Source organism: Kogia breviceps, chromosome X, assembly GCF_026419965.1.
Source record: "Kogia breviceps isolate mKogBre1 chromosome X, mKogBre1 haplotype 1, whole genome shotgun sequence".
Lineage (NCBI taxonomy): Eukaryota > Metazoa > Chordata > Mammalia > Artiodactyla > Physeteridae > Kogia > Kogia breviceps.
This window is the reverse complement of record NC_081330.1, coordinates 114,077,360-114,093,493: the sequence shown is the minus strand read 5'-3', so window position 1 is coordinate 114,093,493 and position 16,134 is coordinate 114,077,360. Positions and strand designations below refer to the sequence as shown.

General features: G+C 44.3%; 1 protein-coding gene across 4 annotated transcripts in view; it reads right to left on the bottom strand.

Moving 5' to 3' along the window:
- The window catches only part of PCYT1B (phosphate cytidylyltransferase 1B, choline), a 155,810-nt gene that overhangs the window by 123,484 nt on the left and 16,192 nt on the right, over nt 1–16,134 (bottom strand). Inside the window, exon 1 of one of the 4 annotated variants that reach the window (XM_059050643.2) lies at nt 3,370–3,744. The exons of 1 other annotated variant lie outside the window; for it this stretch is intronic. In XM_059050643.2, the coding sequence (XP_058906626.1) occupies nt 3,370–3,486 (117 nt within the window). In that variant the 5' untranslated portion in view covers nt 3,487–3,744. Of the gene's footprint in view, nt 1–3,369; nt 3,745–16,134 lie in introns of those variants that run through there. 2 more of the 4 variants (XM_067023662.1, XM_067023659.1) reach the window with 2 other exon arrangements.

Here is a 16,134-nt window from a genome sequence, read left to right as displayed (position 1 = left end):
CACACCTTCTCGAGTGCCAGGCTAAATCAAGAGCATGGTTCATTTAAAAAGGGCATTTTACACGATTGCTGAGATTTAAATAAAATTCCTATTTACAGAGGGTGACATTCAGTGACATAAAGTCACATTCTGGGACTTGCAGTAAAGCTTTATGGCCCTTTATTTGCCCAGAAATGTCCTTTTCCGTATCTCTAGGTAAAGTTAGAGTGAGTTTTGGGAACCAGTGTGTGCCGCGGCTAATACAATCACAACCACTCTGGTAAATGCTACTTTTTTTTCAGATAATGTTTTGTTATTGAGTCCTGTTTCCTCTAAACTTTATGAATCCAAGTTTGGTAAAACGTGGGGGAAGGAGCCTGTCCTCTGGAGGGGAATCTCTCAAGTCTTCCATGCACTTTCCAAAGCTCTGAGGGACCCACGATTGACTTGGGGCAATATGTTTGGGTACTGGGAGAAACAGAATGTATATAATTTGAAATATGAAGATATTAGCAAAGCTAAAGATCAACAGAAACTACTAAAAAACATGAGAAATCCTAATTTAATATTTGCACTTGCCACTCTCTTCATCAACAAACTATGTTACTAGGTAGTTAATATGTGCCTTCGTTATTAAGTGTAAATCTAAATTTAGAATATAACCCCACAATGACCCAATTTTGCTGATAAGAGAAAAGGTGCTTCAAAAAACTTTGTAGTGGTTTATAAATTGGCTGCAGCCCCTATTTAAACAGAGCCAATTTTCAATACACCACAATAATGATGGACAACATGGGAAATGTTTATCAAAGGTAGATCAAAGCAATCACTTTAACAGTTCAAATTTTGTACATCCCTCACACACTCACACACACACACACACACACATTTTAAGCCAGAACTGCCAAAGAGATGGAAAAAGAATGTATCTCACTTAAAGGTGTGTTGCAGGAGATAGGTCTTCCACTTTGCAGGTATAGAGCTCTGTGTTCAAATCCCAGCTCTACAGCCCTTCAAAGCAATGTGGCTTTGGAGAAGTCGCTTACACTCTCTGAACCTCAGTTTCCTCATTTCTAAACCGGCAGGGAGGTGGAGGTGTAACACTGCCAGCTTTGTATGGTTCTTGGGAGTTAACCTCCAGGATGAGCTGCCACAAGTGAAAGTAGAAAATACTTGAACTTTCTTCCTTCCCTTGATTTCCTCTGCCCACCCTCTCAGGCAGAAGCAACCAAGGAACAGAATAGCTAAAAGGCAAAAAGGGAAGGAAAAGAAGTAGGCACGACAGACTGAAATGATACACAAACAGGAACCGGATGCCCCCCTCTCCCCTGCCCTTGACCTGTCAGGAAGTTGTGTGATGCAAATCTGAACATTGAATTTAACTTTAAAAAATATATTCTGGGTGATGGACTTCCCTGGTGGCGCAGTGGTTAAGAATCTGCCTGCCAATGCAAGGGACAAAGGTTCGAGCCCTGGTCTGGGAAGATCCCACATGCTGCGGAGCAACTAAGTCTGTGCGCCACAACTACTGAGCCTGCACTCTAGAGCTGGTGAGCCACAACTACTGAGCCTGTGTGCCACAAGTAATGAATCCTGCAAGCCTAGAGCCCGTGTTCTTCAACAAAAGAAGCACCCGCTCACCGCTACCAGAGAAAGCCCGTGCACAAAATCAAAGACCCAATGCAGCCAAAAATAAAGAAATAAAATTATTTAAAAATATATATATATAGGGGCTTCCCTGGTGGCGCAGTGGTTGAGAGTCCGCCTGCAGGGCACACGGGTTCGTGCCCCGGTCCGGGAGGATCCCACATGCGGCGGAGTGGCTGGGCCCATGAGCCGTGGCCGCTGAGCCTGCGCGTCCGGAGCCTGTGCTCCGCAACGGGAGAGGCCACAACAGTGAGAGGCCCGCCTACCGCAAAAAAATATATATATATATTTATATTTATATATATATATATATTCTGGGTGATCTCATAACAAGCTTTTAATGGTCAGTTTGTTGTTGCTGTTTTGCAGTGCTTAACCACGAGTTGTTTAGTGGCTCAAAGGAATCCCTTGGTAACAAACTTATGGGGATGGTTTGTATCCCATCAGAAACAGGTACTACATTGTGTATGTTGTTCAGCAAGTGGCTTAAGCACTGGGGAGCAGTTAATATCAAACTTCCCTAAGAAAATATATCTTTAAAAATAGAAACACAGTGAACAAAAGCCCTAGGTGCTCTAATGTAACTTTCTTGGTTTTCATGTCTTACAAAATTGTCTAAGTCTCCCTTTGAACCCTTATTAACCCTTATGAAGAAATAACAGTTACATGATGCACTGGCCTTGAAATCTGTGAGCCCTCATTTTGGGAATTCACAGAAAATGCTACATCACAAAATCCTTTTTTAAAAAAACCTCTTCCCAGGGTCAAACTCCACAGCCAATCAAAATATTGCACCTTATAAGTCGAGGGAAATCGCTAGCGAGTGAGTAGCTCTAACTAGTATGTCGCTTGGATTTGAGGGTCCAAAGAGAGGTCTCCCCAAGTTCCCAAAGACTTCAGGCCACGGAAAATCCACCACCCACTGGAGTTTTTGATTCCTTGAGGATACACGTTGAGGTGTTTGAGAACCACCTTCTACATTTACTTAAGGAGTCATGACCAGTGGTGGAGAAGCTGATGAAATTTGGGATACCAATAACTGAGATGCAAAGAAGCTCTGAATGCCCCGTTTCCACACTTTCATTATGAAAGGCATGCAGCCCCTTTCCAAGTAAATGTAGCTGCTCCAGGTTCCCACTACCTGAAGAGAAACCCTCACAGCACGCTCCGGAAATGTTTACAATTCATTTAAGATGCACATTATTTCTAAACACATCACTGAGGGACCCTTTTACTTATTTATTTTGAAATTTTCAAACGAATGGGGAAGTTAGGCTTCCATGTCGTTTTCATTTTTCCAAAACTGACATTAGGCACCAAAATTAGTTGAGGACAGAATCATTCCTTACCTAAAATTTAGAACTTAACAACGGACTCGTCTCAAGCTTTGTGAAGAGAATGCCATTTTTAAATTGTACCATAGGATCTGTATCTTTAGATGAGAATACACCTAACAGAAAAAAGCCCATCCCCTCCTCCCAAGGCACAAAAACACAGCATAGCCCAAGCAGCCCGTTTCCTACCCAGCCAATACAATAATGCTTTGTAAGCTGAGAGCAGCGCTCGGTATAGAAGCTAAGTATAAACAGCTGAGAAGGATTAGGCGGTAGCTCTATTCTCATTTACATGAAAATCCTCTAAGCATCGCTTTCCTCGCTGGCTGCGGGCGCATAAAAGAGTTCCTCGCTGAAACTCTTTTGTGCCATAGCCACGCATACATTTGCATCCTTTGTCTTTACTTACCAGTCGAGGCTGTGGGCATGTGTGCTCGATTTCCTCCATGGTTTCTGAGGGAGGCTCATTGGAAAGGGATTTTGGGATACCTGTTTCTGACTCAGCATCAGTGGTAAGTACTGGCATGGCCAGTGAATGCTGCCTCCAGTTCTACACCCTCTGAGAGTCTCCTCCTAGGCAGAGAATGTTTTCTTTGTCACGTATTTTTCTCTTCCCCACCCATCCCCCTTCTTCGAACCTTGTCTTCCCAGGGGGAAGTAAAGAGGTTATCCTCCACCCCCACTACTTTCCTTCTCCAAGAACCCAAGAGGCAAGGCCTCAGTTTATCACTATAACAACCAGACGGCACTGGAACTGCGGGTGCGGGATACAGTACCTCATTTGCATGGAGCGCGCTGGTTGGCTACTGTCATTATAGTACCACTCCGCCGGGGAGCGGCCGGGCCTCATTGGCTGGCGGGCCGTGCCCTGGGGGCCCGAACTTGCTGCTTTTGTTTCTCCTGTTTAATTCAGTTGCAAAGGTCCGTTCTGGGCTAGGGACCCCGGCTGCACTACCCAGATAAGAAAAAACCGCGTCCTGACGTGCCCAGGACGCCTTGAGACAGAACATAGCAGACCTCCACTAAAAAAGACCAAGTCCCTGACATGTCTGCTGTGCTGTCGTCAGAATTTTGCCAAATAGGAGTCACCCTGAAGACAAAGACACTTTTGAGCCCAAACTCCCTGTGCCCACAATTGCCACCTGGCCTCGGAGGGCCTCTCACGGCATTCACTGAGAGTACCTGAGTGCTCACCCCCTTGACTGCAACAAGAGCAGTGGCAGATCCTCGGAGGCCTGGTGTAGCCCTGGCGCTTACCCCTGGGGCTGCCCGGAGAGGAACTTCGAAGGAGGTATAGATCGTCTTCGAAAACCTGCTTCCCACCTCTGACCGCCCTCCCCAATTACTTCCTCGGCCGCTCCTCCTCCTCCTCCCCAGCTATTCTGAGTTTCCTCCATGAGGTCTTGCTGTTGTCTGCGCTTCCATACACTGTTCCTTATGCTGGTCTGTTATTCCTGTGCTCCCATTTCCTAAGCACCCTGGTCTCAGCCAAATGCTCATGGCAATCACAGAAACATCACAGATGGGGTATTAAAGATGATGTGCCTTAATGTCTAAATCGCCCAGGAATAACCACCATTTATAAGAGGGCGTTCTGGAGACACACACCCAAAGAAAAGAATTCACAAAGGTATTCGTTCTAGTGAAATATCACACTTTAAATAACATTAATAAAAATCACGGCTTGGGAATTCCCTGGCAGTCCATAGTTAGGACTCCACGCTCTCACTAACGAGGGTCCGGGTTCCATCCCTGGCTGGGGAACTAAAATCCCACAAGCAGTGAGGCTTGGCCAAAAAAAAAAAAATCATGGTAATTGCTAGCATTTATTAAGCACAGGCACAGTGCTGGGTACTTTACCTAGATATTGTTTAATCTTCATAACAACCCAAAGAGGTCAATCTTATCATTATCCCCATTTACAGGTGAGAAAATTGAAATTTACAGTAATTGCTCAAGGCCTCAAACTCAAGCAGTGGAGCTGGGATTGGAAGGATGCGGGCTTGGCGGGGTGGGGGAGATGCAGCAGGCTGAGTGACAGAAAAAACATCTAGGTAGAAATCCTCTAAAGACAAGTACCTGGGCTTCTAAATCTTTCATTTTAATCTATAGCAGTGGTTTTCATCCAAGTATGCTCCAGTACCAGCCACACCAACATGAGCGTCACCTGAGAACTTGTTGGAAATGTAAATTATTCATCCCTCAAGAACTGGCTCAGTAGGTCTGGGATAGGGCTGGAATTTGCATTTCTTAAAAAAAAAAAAAAAAAAAACTTACTGGGCTTCCCTGGTGGCGCAGTGGATGAGAATCCGCCTGCCGATGCAGGGGACACGGGTTTTTGCCCCGGTCCGGGAAGATCCCACATGCCGCGGAGCGGCTGGGCCCGTGAGCCATGGCCGCTGAGCCTGCGCGTCCGCAGCCCGTGCTCCGCAACGCGAGAGGCCACAACAGTGAGAGTCCCGCGTACCGGAAAATAATAATAATAATAATAATAAAGTTACTTATTTTATTTATTTATTTTTGGCTGTACATGATCCGTTGGAAAGCACCTCACCCCCTACCCCCCACTGTGTTCTGGACCACCGAGCTACCGGCTTGGTTCCTAATTGGTCCTCTAATTCCTTCTCTAGAATGGGACGCTCACCTGTTCCTATTTAGCAGCGTCCTGATGGCTAGTGGGGTCCTTGCAAACCCCTCTTGCCCAAGAGCCTAGACTGTGCCCTTATCCCCCACCTCCAGCCTTTGCTGTGTCAAAGTGGGCAGATGCCTCCTCCTTCCCCTCCGCTCCCGTCTCAGCGAAACAAGATGCTGCCTCTGCCTGAGCATCTTCATTGTGTCACCTAAATCAGACCTTTAACCACCAGTGCCATTATGTGCTAAATCCAAGTCATACCTGACACATAATCAGCCCAAGTCCTTGAACCTCAAAATTTAGACCTCTTAACTGCCTTGAGGGTCAGCTCTATAAGTAACTCCATTCCCACTAATCCTACCCCAGCCTTGTCTTGGCTTCTCATCCCCCTCTCCCCACAGCCCAGTGGTTGACTCTCACAGTCCTGATGGGGAGAAATAAACTCTTTCAGGCACCACTCTGAGAGGGGTCCTTACCAGATTCACCCACTCTGGGGATCAGAGTCTTGGCTGCTATTGCAACCTGATTCAGGAACTTCTTAATAATACCTGAATGGGTTATTTAAACCTGGGGGCTTTGTAATGCTATTAAGATGATTAAGAATGACCAGTTAATTACACAATATGGAATTAAGTATTCCATAACCCTCTAGGGATTATATGGGGGGTTGACTATAAAGGGATAGGAGAAGAGGGGTTACTGGGGTGATGGAATTGTTCTGTATCCTGATTATGGTAATGGTTACACAAATCTATACACAATGTTAACATTGTTTTAAAAAAAAAAACCTCCATGGAGGACATTTGTCAGTACATACTACAGCCTTTAGAGAGTTCATACCCTTTGACCCAGAGCTTTCCCTTGGGAATTTATCCCCAAAGAAACAACCAGAAGCTCACAAATAATTACATACAAAGATGCTAATGCAGACTTATTTACAAGAAGCAAAAAAGATACAATTTACAGCAATAGGAGAAATGGTTAAAATAAAAATTAAATACATCCATATTGTATTATACATGCATTAGGAGTCATGTTTTTGAAGAAAATCTAATGCTAGGGAAACATGTTAACATTGTGTCAGGTGAGAAAAGCAGGCCACAGAATACGATTCTGAAAAATAATCCTGATATGGGATATGTACATGCCTAGAAAAGAGCACTGGAGGGAAATACATCAGGATGTTAAGTAACACCTTTAAACGGTGGGATTATGGGGGATTTTGATTTCTTTTTTATATTTTCAGGTCTGTAACAAGTATTTTAAAATGAGCATCTATTACCCCGATAGTTGGGGGGGGGGGAATGAACATTACCCTTTCTCCCCAAAGGAATCAAGGGCTGGATACAGGGTGGGGATGAGGCAGGCAGAGGTTAGTATGTGAGAGAATAGAAAAGGGGCAGGGGCTCAGTGGAGGAAACAAGAAAGCTGAAACTGGGGGCGTCCTATCTCCAGTTAGCAGAAGCGGAGGGAATGTGTTGGAGGCAGGCTGCTCAGAAAATCTCCAGGGAACTTTTGGGGACAGAGCTCTTGAGTCTTGTAACCTCTACAAGTAGGGCACGGCTTCATGAGAACTTGTTAGATCTGCGCTGCCCCTCACAAGCAACACCTTCTGTCTTTCTACCGTTTATCAAGTACCTCTTCCGCTCTGAGCACTATATGCTAGGTACTTATCCTGTGCTACCTGTAACCCCCTCAACAGCTGATCAGACGAGGAAACCGAGTTATAGGGACCTTTGCTTCAGCTTGGAAGAGACCTACAGATGACATCATTTTTCCCCCAAGCGGACTTCACTTCAACATCAAATTATTGGAAATACTCTTCCCAAATATCTGCAGAGAAGAACTAAAATAATCTCTTCAGAGCAGAAACTGAGCTTTCCCTGATCCCCTCGGGCCTTACCATTGTCAACAGCTGCCCCGCTGGCTGCCAACGGCCAGTACCTGCAACCCTGCCTGAGGGCTTTCTCAAGCCAGCGAAAGCCCTGCCCCCTCTCCCCAACAATACTGCTGAGACAGGGCTGAAGGGCCAGAAAAGGCACAGCCCACACCCCCAGGAGCTCCCAACCAATGACTGAGAGGACTGAATGTACAAATACCGCACTGCCCTCAGTCCTCAAGTGGGATAATTGAATCTACGCTGTTCTACACTGACTCGCAGAATTCCCCAGTGGGATTAAGCTCAATTTCCCATGGTGGTAGCTGGCTTGACAGAGTGCCCCGAATTGTATTGGCTGCCTTCTTTTCTTAGTCTCGCTTGCCCACACGCCTGTGGGTGTTTCCTGGACTCACCTCCCAAATGAACTTGAATTCTTGTCTCAGGGTCTGCATCTGCATCTGGAGGATCTCCAACTAATAATATTTCAGTGCCCCATCATAAAGTTCTAATATGATCCATTTCTTTTTTTTTTTTTTTTTTGTGGTATGCGGGCCTCTCACTGTTGTGGCCTCCCCCGTTGCGGGGCACAGGCTCCGGACGCGCAGGCTCAGCGGCCATGGCTCACGGGCCCAGCCGCTCCGCGGCACGTGGGATCTTCCCGGACCGGGGCACGAACCCGCGTCCCCTGCGTCGGCAGGCAGATTCTCAACCACTGCACCACCAGGGAAGCCCTAAGCTTTCTGTTCTTTAAAAAATACCTTTCCCTTGTTATTTTCCAATCTTTAGTCATGCTGCTACAAATTTTATATCCACTGTATAAAAATGTTGTCAACCGTACTGAAAATTTTAAATTATTTACTTCCAGTTTGTATGTCCCTACATACTTTATACTGCTCTTAATATTTATCAAGAAGGCCGTATGTAAACCTCCTTCATTCCAAATCCTTTCCCCCTACCAGCACTCCTGAATCTGCTATTTCTTCCACGTTTCCTTTTTTCTTTTCATTCTTTTTCCTCAGCGCCTCAGGTTTACCACATAAGGAATGTATTCCAAAGAAGGAAAGGACGTGGAAAGAACAAGACAAAGATGACAAAGGTTTCCCGGAAACCACTGACCTTCTGTGGAACTCTGTTACTTTTCTGGCTTTATTTTGAGCCAGTTCCCCAGTTTTCTACACGTGGCTTACGGTTTGGGCCTAAAACCTGACACAGTCCAGAAAAAAAGTTCACCATCTAAGGAATGAAACCCGTGAATAATTCCTTTTCACCCACTCCAGGGAAATTATCGTAATAAAAAATTTTTTCAGGGTAAAGCACTTCACCCCTCACTTAGTTCTTTTACACATTGAATTATATCATAATAGTGTTCTGGGATTGACAAGTTTAAATACTGAAAAATTTCAAATGAGCAAACAGATTCAGAGAGGTTAAGTAACTTGAGCAAGGTCACAAAGTAGCACAAGTGTCACTTGAATCCAGGTCTCCTGAATCAAAGTTCAACTCTGTTTTCCACCAAACTACACTGCCTCACTTAGATTTGCTTTGTTAACAAGGGTGCTGAGCTAACTCATGAGTATCTCATCATCCAAAATAACCACTCCACCGCTTTTCTATTGAACTCATGTAACATGAAGCACTCTTCACTTGTATTCGTTCAGTTCCTTTCATACCTCTGAAACCACAGACCTGGACTCATTGTAGGTGCTTGAGTTTAGTTAAGACAGAAAGTCAAACACATGCATTGCCAAATTCACCAGTGAGTCAAGAGTGAGGCTGATACAGGTCCATGACCCATAAAGGCCATTGGGGGAAAAACTAATGGTTGGACCTAAAAAGCAGTCAGTTTCAAAACTTTTTTTTGAAAAACAAAATCAAGAAGATAGAAAGTGCTTTATTTTATTCTTGACATGGATTTTCTTCTTTTACCAGCTTCTAGAATAACCAAAAAAGAATTGACTTTTCCTCATCCATCTGACCAACATTTACTGAGTCTGTTACACACAGTTTTAAGGTGCTGGGGAGCTATTGCACAGACACAACATGACAAAACTACTGCATGAATGAAAATGCCATTCACAAAATGTCACCTTACATCTTATATTTTAAGGAAATAAATATTTGACATAAGTCAGAGAGATGAGCAGGAAGGAGCTTCAGTTCTTAGCACTCAAAGATACCACACCACAATGGGTGTACCTGTGTTTGAGAAGGTCCTAAAAGAGATAAGTTGTTTTTATCAAAATGAGATGTATTTATCTAAACACTGATGTAAAATCACTTGTAAATATGATATATTTTGTTTTGCTGTAGCAAAACAGATATGATAGCAGCTTTTTTGCATATTTAGCTAGAATAAATCATTCTTATTGACATTAGCAGCTGTGTAGTCAGTAAAGAATTACTGTTGCTATTACTTGGTAGTATTTATAAACACTTTTATTTTCTAAGTGCTTTACAATCACTTATTGTCTAATTAATATCTAATCATCTGTTTACAAGTAATAATCACACATGTAGAGCAGTGTAATCAAAACTTCAAATGCAGCCGCCATCATACTCAAGAATGTTGTGTAAATTTTGGTCCCTCCTTGATGGAATTTGGGTCCAGACATACGGCCAAAACAGGTAACACAACAGAAAAAAAAATGAATAAAGATTCCTCACTTGGATTTGAGCATAATTTGGAATCACAGCTTGTGCATGACAAATATATTATCTGAATGTCAGTGGGTAAGAATATAGGTAATTTTCAACACTTAAGTGCTCAATTACACAGACATATAAAATTTTTAGTTTATTTCAGTCACAAAATTGGATGATAGTTTATAATAAGTATTCAAGGGCAGACACCAATTTAACATTGGAACTGTTAGTGACAATCACCGATTCAGTGATTTTCGTAAAAGAGATCAAACGTAGCAAAGGTGGCTTGGGGACCTTCAAGGTTAACCTAACCAGATTCACATGTAGACCAAGCTATGGCCAGTACAAACACCTGCCACTTTTAATTATCCAATGTAAGTGGATGCACTGCTGTCTCCCCTGAGTCTCCCCAAGTATTCCATGAAAGGATTTTTTTTTTTTTTTTTTTTTTTTTTTTTTTTTGCGGTACACGGGCCTCTCACTGTTGTGGCCTCTCCCGTTGCAGAGCACAGGCTCCGCACGCGCAGGCTCAGCGGCCATGGCTCACGGGCCCATCCACTCCGCGGCATGTGGGATCTTCCCGGACCAGGGCACGAACCCGTGTCCCCTGCATCGGCAGGCGGATTCTCAACCACTGCGCCACCAGGGAAGCCCCATGAAAGGATTTTTTAAGCAGGTAAATGATATGCATACTAATCCAGCTTTTCCCCCTAGGATAAATTTTCCTACAAGTAGAACTGCTGAGTCAGAGGACTTGCATTTTTAAGGCTTTATATACTTATTTTTTGATGCTACTGTCAAATTGTCCTCCAGAATAGTTGACCAAATCGCCACTTCTCCTGATAATCCCCAAGAGCTGTCTTTCTTGGTTATTGATCTGCCATTACCAGTTTTCTTCCTTCTTGCTTTCCCACCAGGCAGTTTCTCGGTACTGCAGCAAATACTGCAGGGTCCTGAGGACTGTGCCAGGGGCCTTCTGAACATGCTACAAATGTGCTTGACTGGCAAGTGAACAATCAAGACCATCCGATGCCAGGATAGATAAACTCATTTACAAGTAAACTATTATTACAATCCTTGGACTTTATACTAATTGATTTGAATGGCCTGGACTCCAAAGGGAAATCTTCATCTTGCAAAATCTGTACTTGATATCTTTGAATGCTCAAAGAGAGATCTGGTTTAGTCTTCTGTATTAGTTTCCTATTGCTGCTGTAACAATTTACCTCAAACGTAGTGGCTTAAAATAACACAGATTTATTATCTTAAAGTTCTGGAGGTCAGAAGTCTGAAAGAGATCTCAGTGGACGAAAACCAATGTATCAGCAAGACTACATTTCTTCTGGAGCCTCTAGAGGAGGCTTCTTCCAGCTTCTAGAGCTGCCTGCATTACTTGGCTTACAACCCTCTTCCTTCCATCTCAAAAACAGCAATTGCACCACTCCAGCCTCTGCTTCAGGAGTCATATCTTCTCTAACTCTCCTGCCTGCCTCTTTCTCTTGAAAAGACCCCTGTGATGACACTGGGCCCACCTGAGTAATCCAGGATACTCACTCCCATTGCAAGATCTTGAACCTAATTACATCTGTAAAATCCCTTTTGCCATGTAAAGTAACATATTTCCCAGGTTCTGGGAATTAGGATGTGGACATATGTGGGGGGGAGACATTATTCTGAATACCACACCTTCCTTAGCATGAGCCGGACTTGGTATCCCATCTCCAGATGTTCGAACAATACATTCCCTGTAATTTTAATACTTAGTAACTTGTGAAACCCTACTCTGTGTCAAGCACAGGCACTATGCCAGGTATGCAGAAAAGAATCCGTGATAAGAGAGGTTAAGTAATTTGCCCAAAGTCATGGAGCTGGTCAATGGCAGAGATGAGTTTCAAACTCAGGTCGGTTGGACTTCAAAGCCCCTGCTCATCATAGGTTGCCTTTGCAGCTCATTTCCCATACTCTGCTTGGCTTGCTCTCTTTGGAGAGCCTTCTTGTTGAAAGCTTTTCATTTAGTTTGACATTAAATAATACAATCTAGCTAGGTAAAACATTTTATTAAGCCCCTATAAATCTCATATTTGACTCATTCAGTAGGTGCCAATGGAGGATGTCATCTTGAAACACTCATTCAAGTTGTCTTCACATCCCCTAATAAATCTTCCAAAAAGTAGCATCAGATGGGCTCTTCCTCCATCATACAAGCAGAAGTAGGCTCAGCCGGTTATCTTCTCTGTGAGTGAAATGTAAATCTCTGAATAATATCAGGTAGTGCTGGTGAGAACTGATCTTTCCAAAGGCCCCCAAGTATATCAGATATCTTATTCTTGAAAAAAGAGAGCCTAACACTTGAGGGGTATAAGTTCATGTCTTAATGAAGTTTCTCATTGTCTCTGCTTCACCCCACAAGGTTCTCAGCCTTGGTTGTACATTAGAATCACCTGGTGGTGGCGGGCCTTTCAAACCCCCTGGGGCTACATTCCCACTCTCTAGATATTCTGGCCTAATTGGCCTTGGGAACAGTATCAGAACTTTTAAAATGACAAAACCAGGAAAAAGAGTTGAGAACCACTATGGTGAAGCAGATATGGTGAGAGACTTTATTAAGACATGGGGCTTGACCCCAAAGCTATTAGGCTCTCTTTTTTCCAAGAATCTCTATTTTGTTTACATTGAAAGAAATAAGCCCTGTTAGTGTATGTGTCCCACCAACCTGGCTATGTGAAAACCATTATGTCTAAAAGCAATCATTTTAAACCTAGTCTACTTGTGTGCCAGATGAGAGTCTATGTTGAATGACTGATTCACTAATGGTGCTTGAGAATAACTATATACAGTCAGTGTGCTTCCACAGAAGCCCATCTTTGCTACAAGAAGAAATTCTCTTGAGTAAGCAACTAAGCAAGCATGGAATAAGCACTTTCAAAGAAAAATAATCCTTTATTTCTGCAAAACAGTTGGGATAACCTCACCACACCATTCAACCATAAGAACTTAATAGGAGCAAAACCATTAGTATTAAACCATGGCAGTCCCTAGCGCATAAAATACCACCCTTGCTCAAAACATTTTTGGAGTAATTCTTTTGAAATTTTCATCGTGGCAGCTTTATAAGGCCACTTATGAAAAGCAATTATATTGGAATTTTGGGATCCAAAGAGGTATTAACCAGATTCATCATTCACCTTTCAAACTATCAATCAATAACCCTCAATGATGACTGTGCCCTCTGATGATATCCCATAAGAACAGAGGGGTGGTCTACTCTGGCAAAAAATTCCTGAAGGGCTATAGGGATCTTAAGTGAGGAAGGTGACCCAAAGCTAGGCTCTGAAGTCAATTTTTTTAAACATCTTTATTGGAGTATAATTGCTTTAAAATGGTGTGTTAGTTTCTGCTGTATAACAAAGTGAATCAGCTATATGTATACATATATCCCCATATCCCCTCCCTCTTGCGTCTCCCTCCCACCCTCCCTATCCCACCCCTCCAGGTGGTCACAAAACACTGAGTTAATCTCCCTGTGCTATGCGGGCCGCTTCCCACTAGCTATCTATTTTACCTTTGGTAGTATATATAAGTCTATGACACTCTCTCACTTCGTCCCAGCTTACCCTTTCCCCTCCCCGTGTCCTCAAGTCCATTCTCTAGGTCTGTGTCTTTATTCCTGTCCTACCCTGAAGTCAATTCTTGTAGAGCATATGCCCTCAAACTTTAATGTGCATAAGAATCACCTGGAGAAATTGTTAAACTACAGTTTGCTGGGCCCCATTCCCAGAGACTCTAATTCAGTAGGCCTGGGTAGGGCCGGTCAATTTGATATTCCATCAGCTCACAGGTATTGCCTGAGGCCCACACTAAGTAACACTGTTGTAGGGTGAAACTGTGAAGATAAAAAAACTCACGTGAGGGACTTTCCTGGTGGCACAGTGGTTAAGAATCCACCTGCCACTGCAGGGGACACAGGTTCGAGCCCTGGTTCAGGAAGATCCCTACATGCCACGGAGCAACTAAGCCTGTGCGCCACAACTACTCAGCCTGTGCTCTAGAGCCCACAAGCCACAACTACTGAGCCCATGTGCTACAACTACTGAAGCCCACATGCCTAGAGACCATGCTCCAAAACAAGATAAGTCACCACACTGAGAAGCCCGTGCACCACAATGAAGACCCAATGCAGCCAAAAATAAGTTAATTAAATTAATTAATTTTAAAAAATATTAAAAAAATACTCATGTGAACATGTAAGTTCTATTATCCTTTTTTTAAAGGATAGAAATTATCGAAAGGACTTAGGAACCAACTTGGAGAGACTCCTGCCAACCAAAGATGAAAAGGGAAGCATCCAAAGGGTAAGAACTGCGATGGATTGAAATCCACCAAATATGTTAAAATCCATGAATTCCTAATACTACCAAAAAAAAAATCCCAAACAAACCCATAACGTCAGTTGTCTGCATTGGAAAATTCAAGGGAACGAATGCATTATTTTGAAAACTGGGAAATGAAGGGAAAGAACTAGGCATGTATCTTACCTTTCCTCTACAAACTGTACCTCTGGGTGACCAAACAGTAAGGAAGGAGAGAAGTGTATCAGTGTAGAATGAGTAATAAAGAAGGTAATGAAAAAAGCAATGAATGAGGCTAGCCATATATTATAATGCCAACTGAATGACTGGATCTAGACATTGAGCATCAACAACTGCTAACATGACAAAAAGACAATCCCAAATGTTATATGCTCCTGATAGAGGTACATACACCCCCTATGAAGTAGTTTGCCAAGTAAATAGAACCTGGCTGTGACCACACCTCTCGATCCAAGACCAATTTACGGGAAATACAGAAGGGATAAAGGAGTATGCTAACGGCACAGGGATGCAATCAACAAAATCCAGATTGAGGGACGCTCTATAGGACAAACCCAGTTTGTACAATCAAAAAATATCAACAGGCAGTGCGCGGGGCAGTCCCGCGGCTCCGTCTCCTGCTACAGCGCTGTGTGGACCGAACAGACCCAGGGGCGCCCCTCGCTCCTGCCTCTGACCACCTCCATCCAACCTGTGCTCCACTCGCAACCTTCGGAACCAGCCGCTCAGCTGTCCTCGGCCACCGCGACCCCCAACACCGTATTTTGAGCTTCACTCCGTATCACCGATCCACCACGAGCTCCCAGATTCGTCAGAATGATTCCGCCGAGGTGGAGGCCGCCGTCAACCGCCTGGTCAACATGCATCTGCCGGCCTCCCGCACCTACCTCTCTCTGGGCGCCTATTTCCACCGCCACGACGCGGCTCTGGAGGGCCTGGGCCACCTTTTCCGCGAAGTGCCCGAGGGGAAGCGTGAGGGCGCCCAGCGCCTCTTGAAAATGCAAAAGCAGGGCGGCAGCCGCGCCCTCTTCCAGGACGTGCAGAAGCGTCTCGGGGTGAGTGGGGTGAAACCCAGGACGCTGTGGAAGCCGTCGTGCTCGCGGAGGAGAACCTGAACCAGGCCCTGGTGGACCTGCACGCCCTGGGCTCTGCGCGCGCAGACCCCCGCCTCCGTGACCTCCCGGAGAGCCGCCTCCTAGACGCCGCGCAGGTGAAACGCATCCAGAAGATGCGCGACCACCTGACCAACCTCCGCAGGCCGGCTGGTCCCCAGGCGGAGCTGGGCGAGTCCCTCGTCGAAAGGCTCAGCCTCCAGCACGACTAGGAGCGTCCGGCGCCCAGCGGCCTTTGACGAGCCCCTCTGGCGTCAGGGCTTCTGCCTGAAGCCCAGCTCTGCAGCCACGAGGCAGCTTTTTAACCACCCTGGAGCTCTCTCCCAAGCCTTGGACCAAATGGAAACAATAAAGCTTTTTGCAGCAGCAAAAGAGAGAAAGAAACCATATCTAGAAGACATAGCAATCAATTGAAATATATAGACTATAGTATTAGGATCCTAATTCAAAACACTGTAAAAAAATTACAAGGTTTATGAAACAACTAGAAATTTGAACAGTTTCTGGATGTTATAAAAGAATTATTAATTTGTTTAGG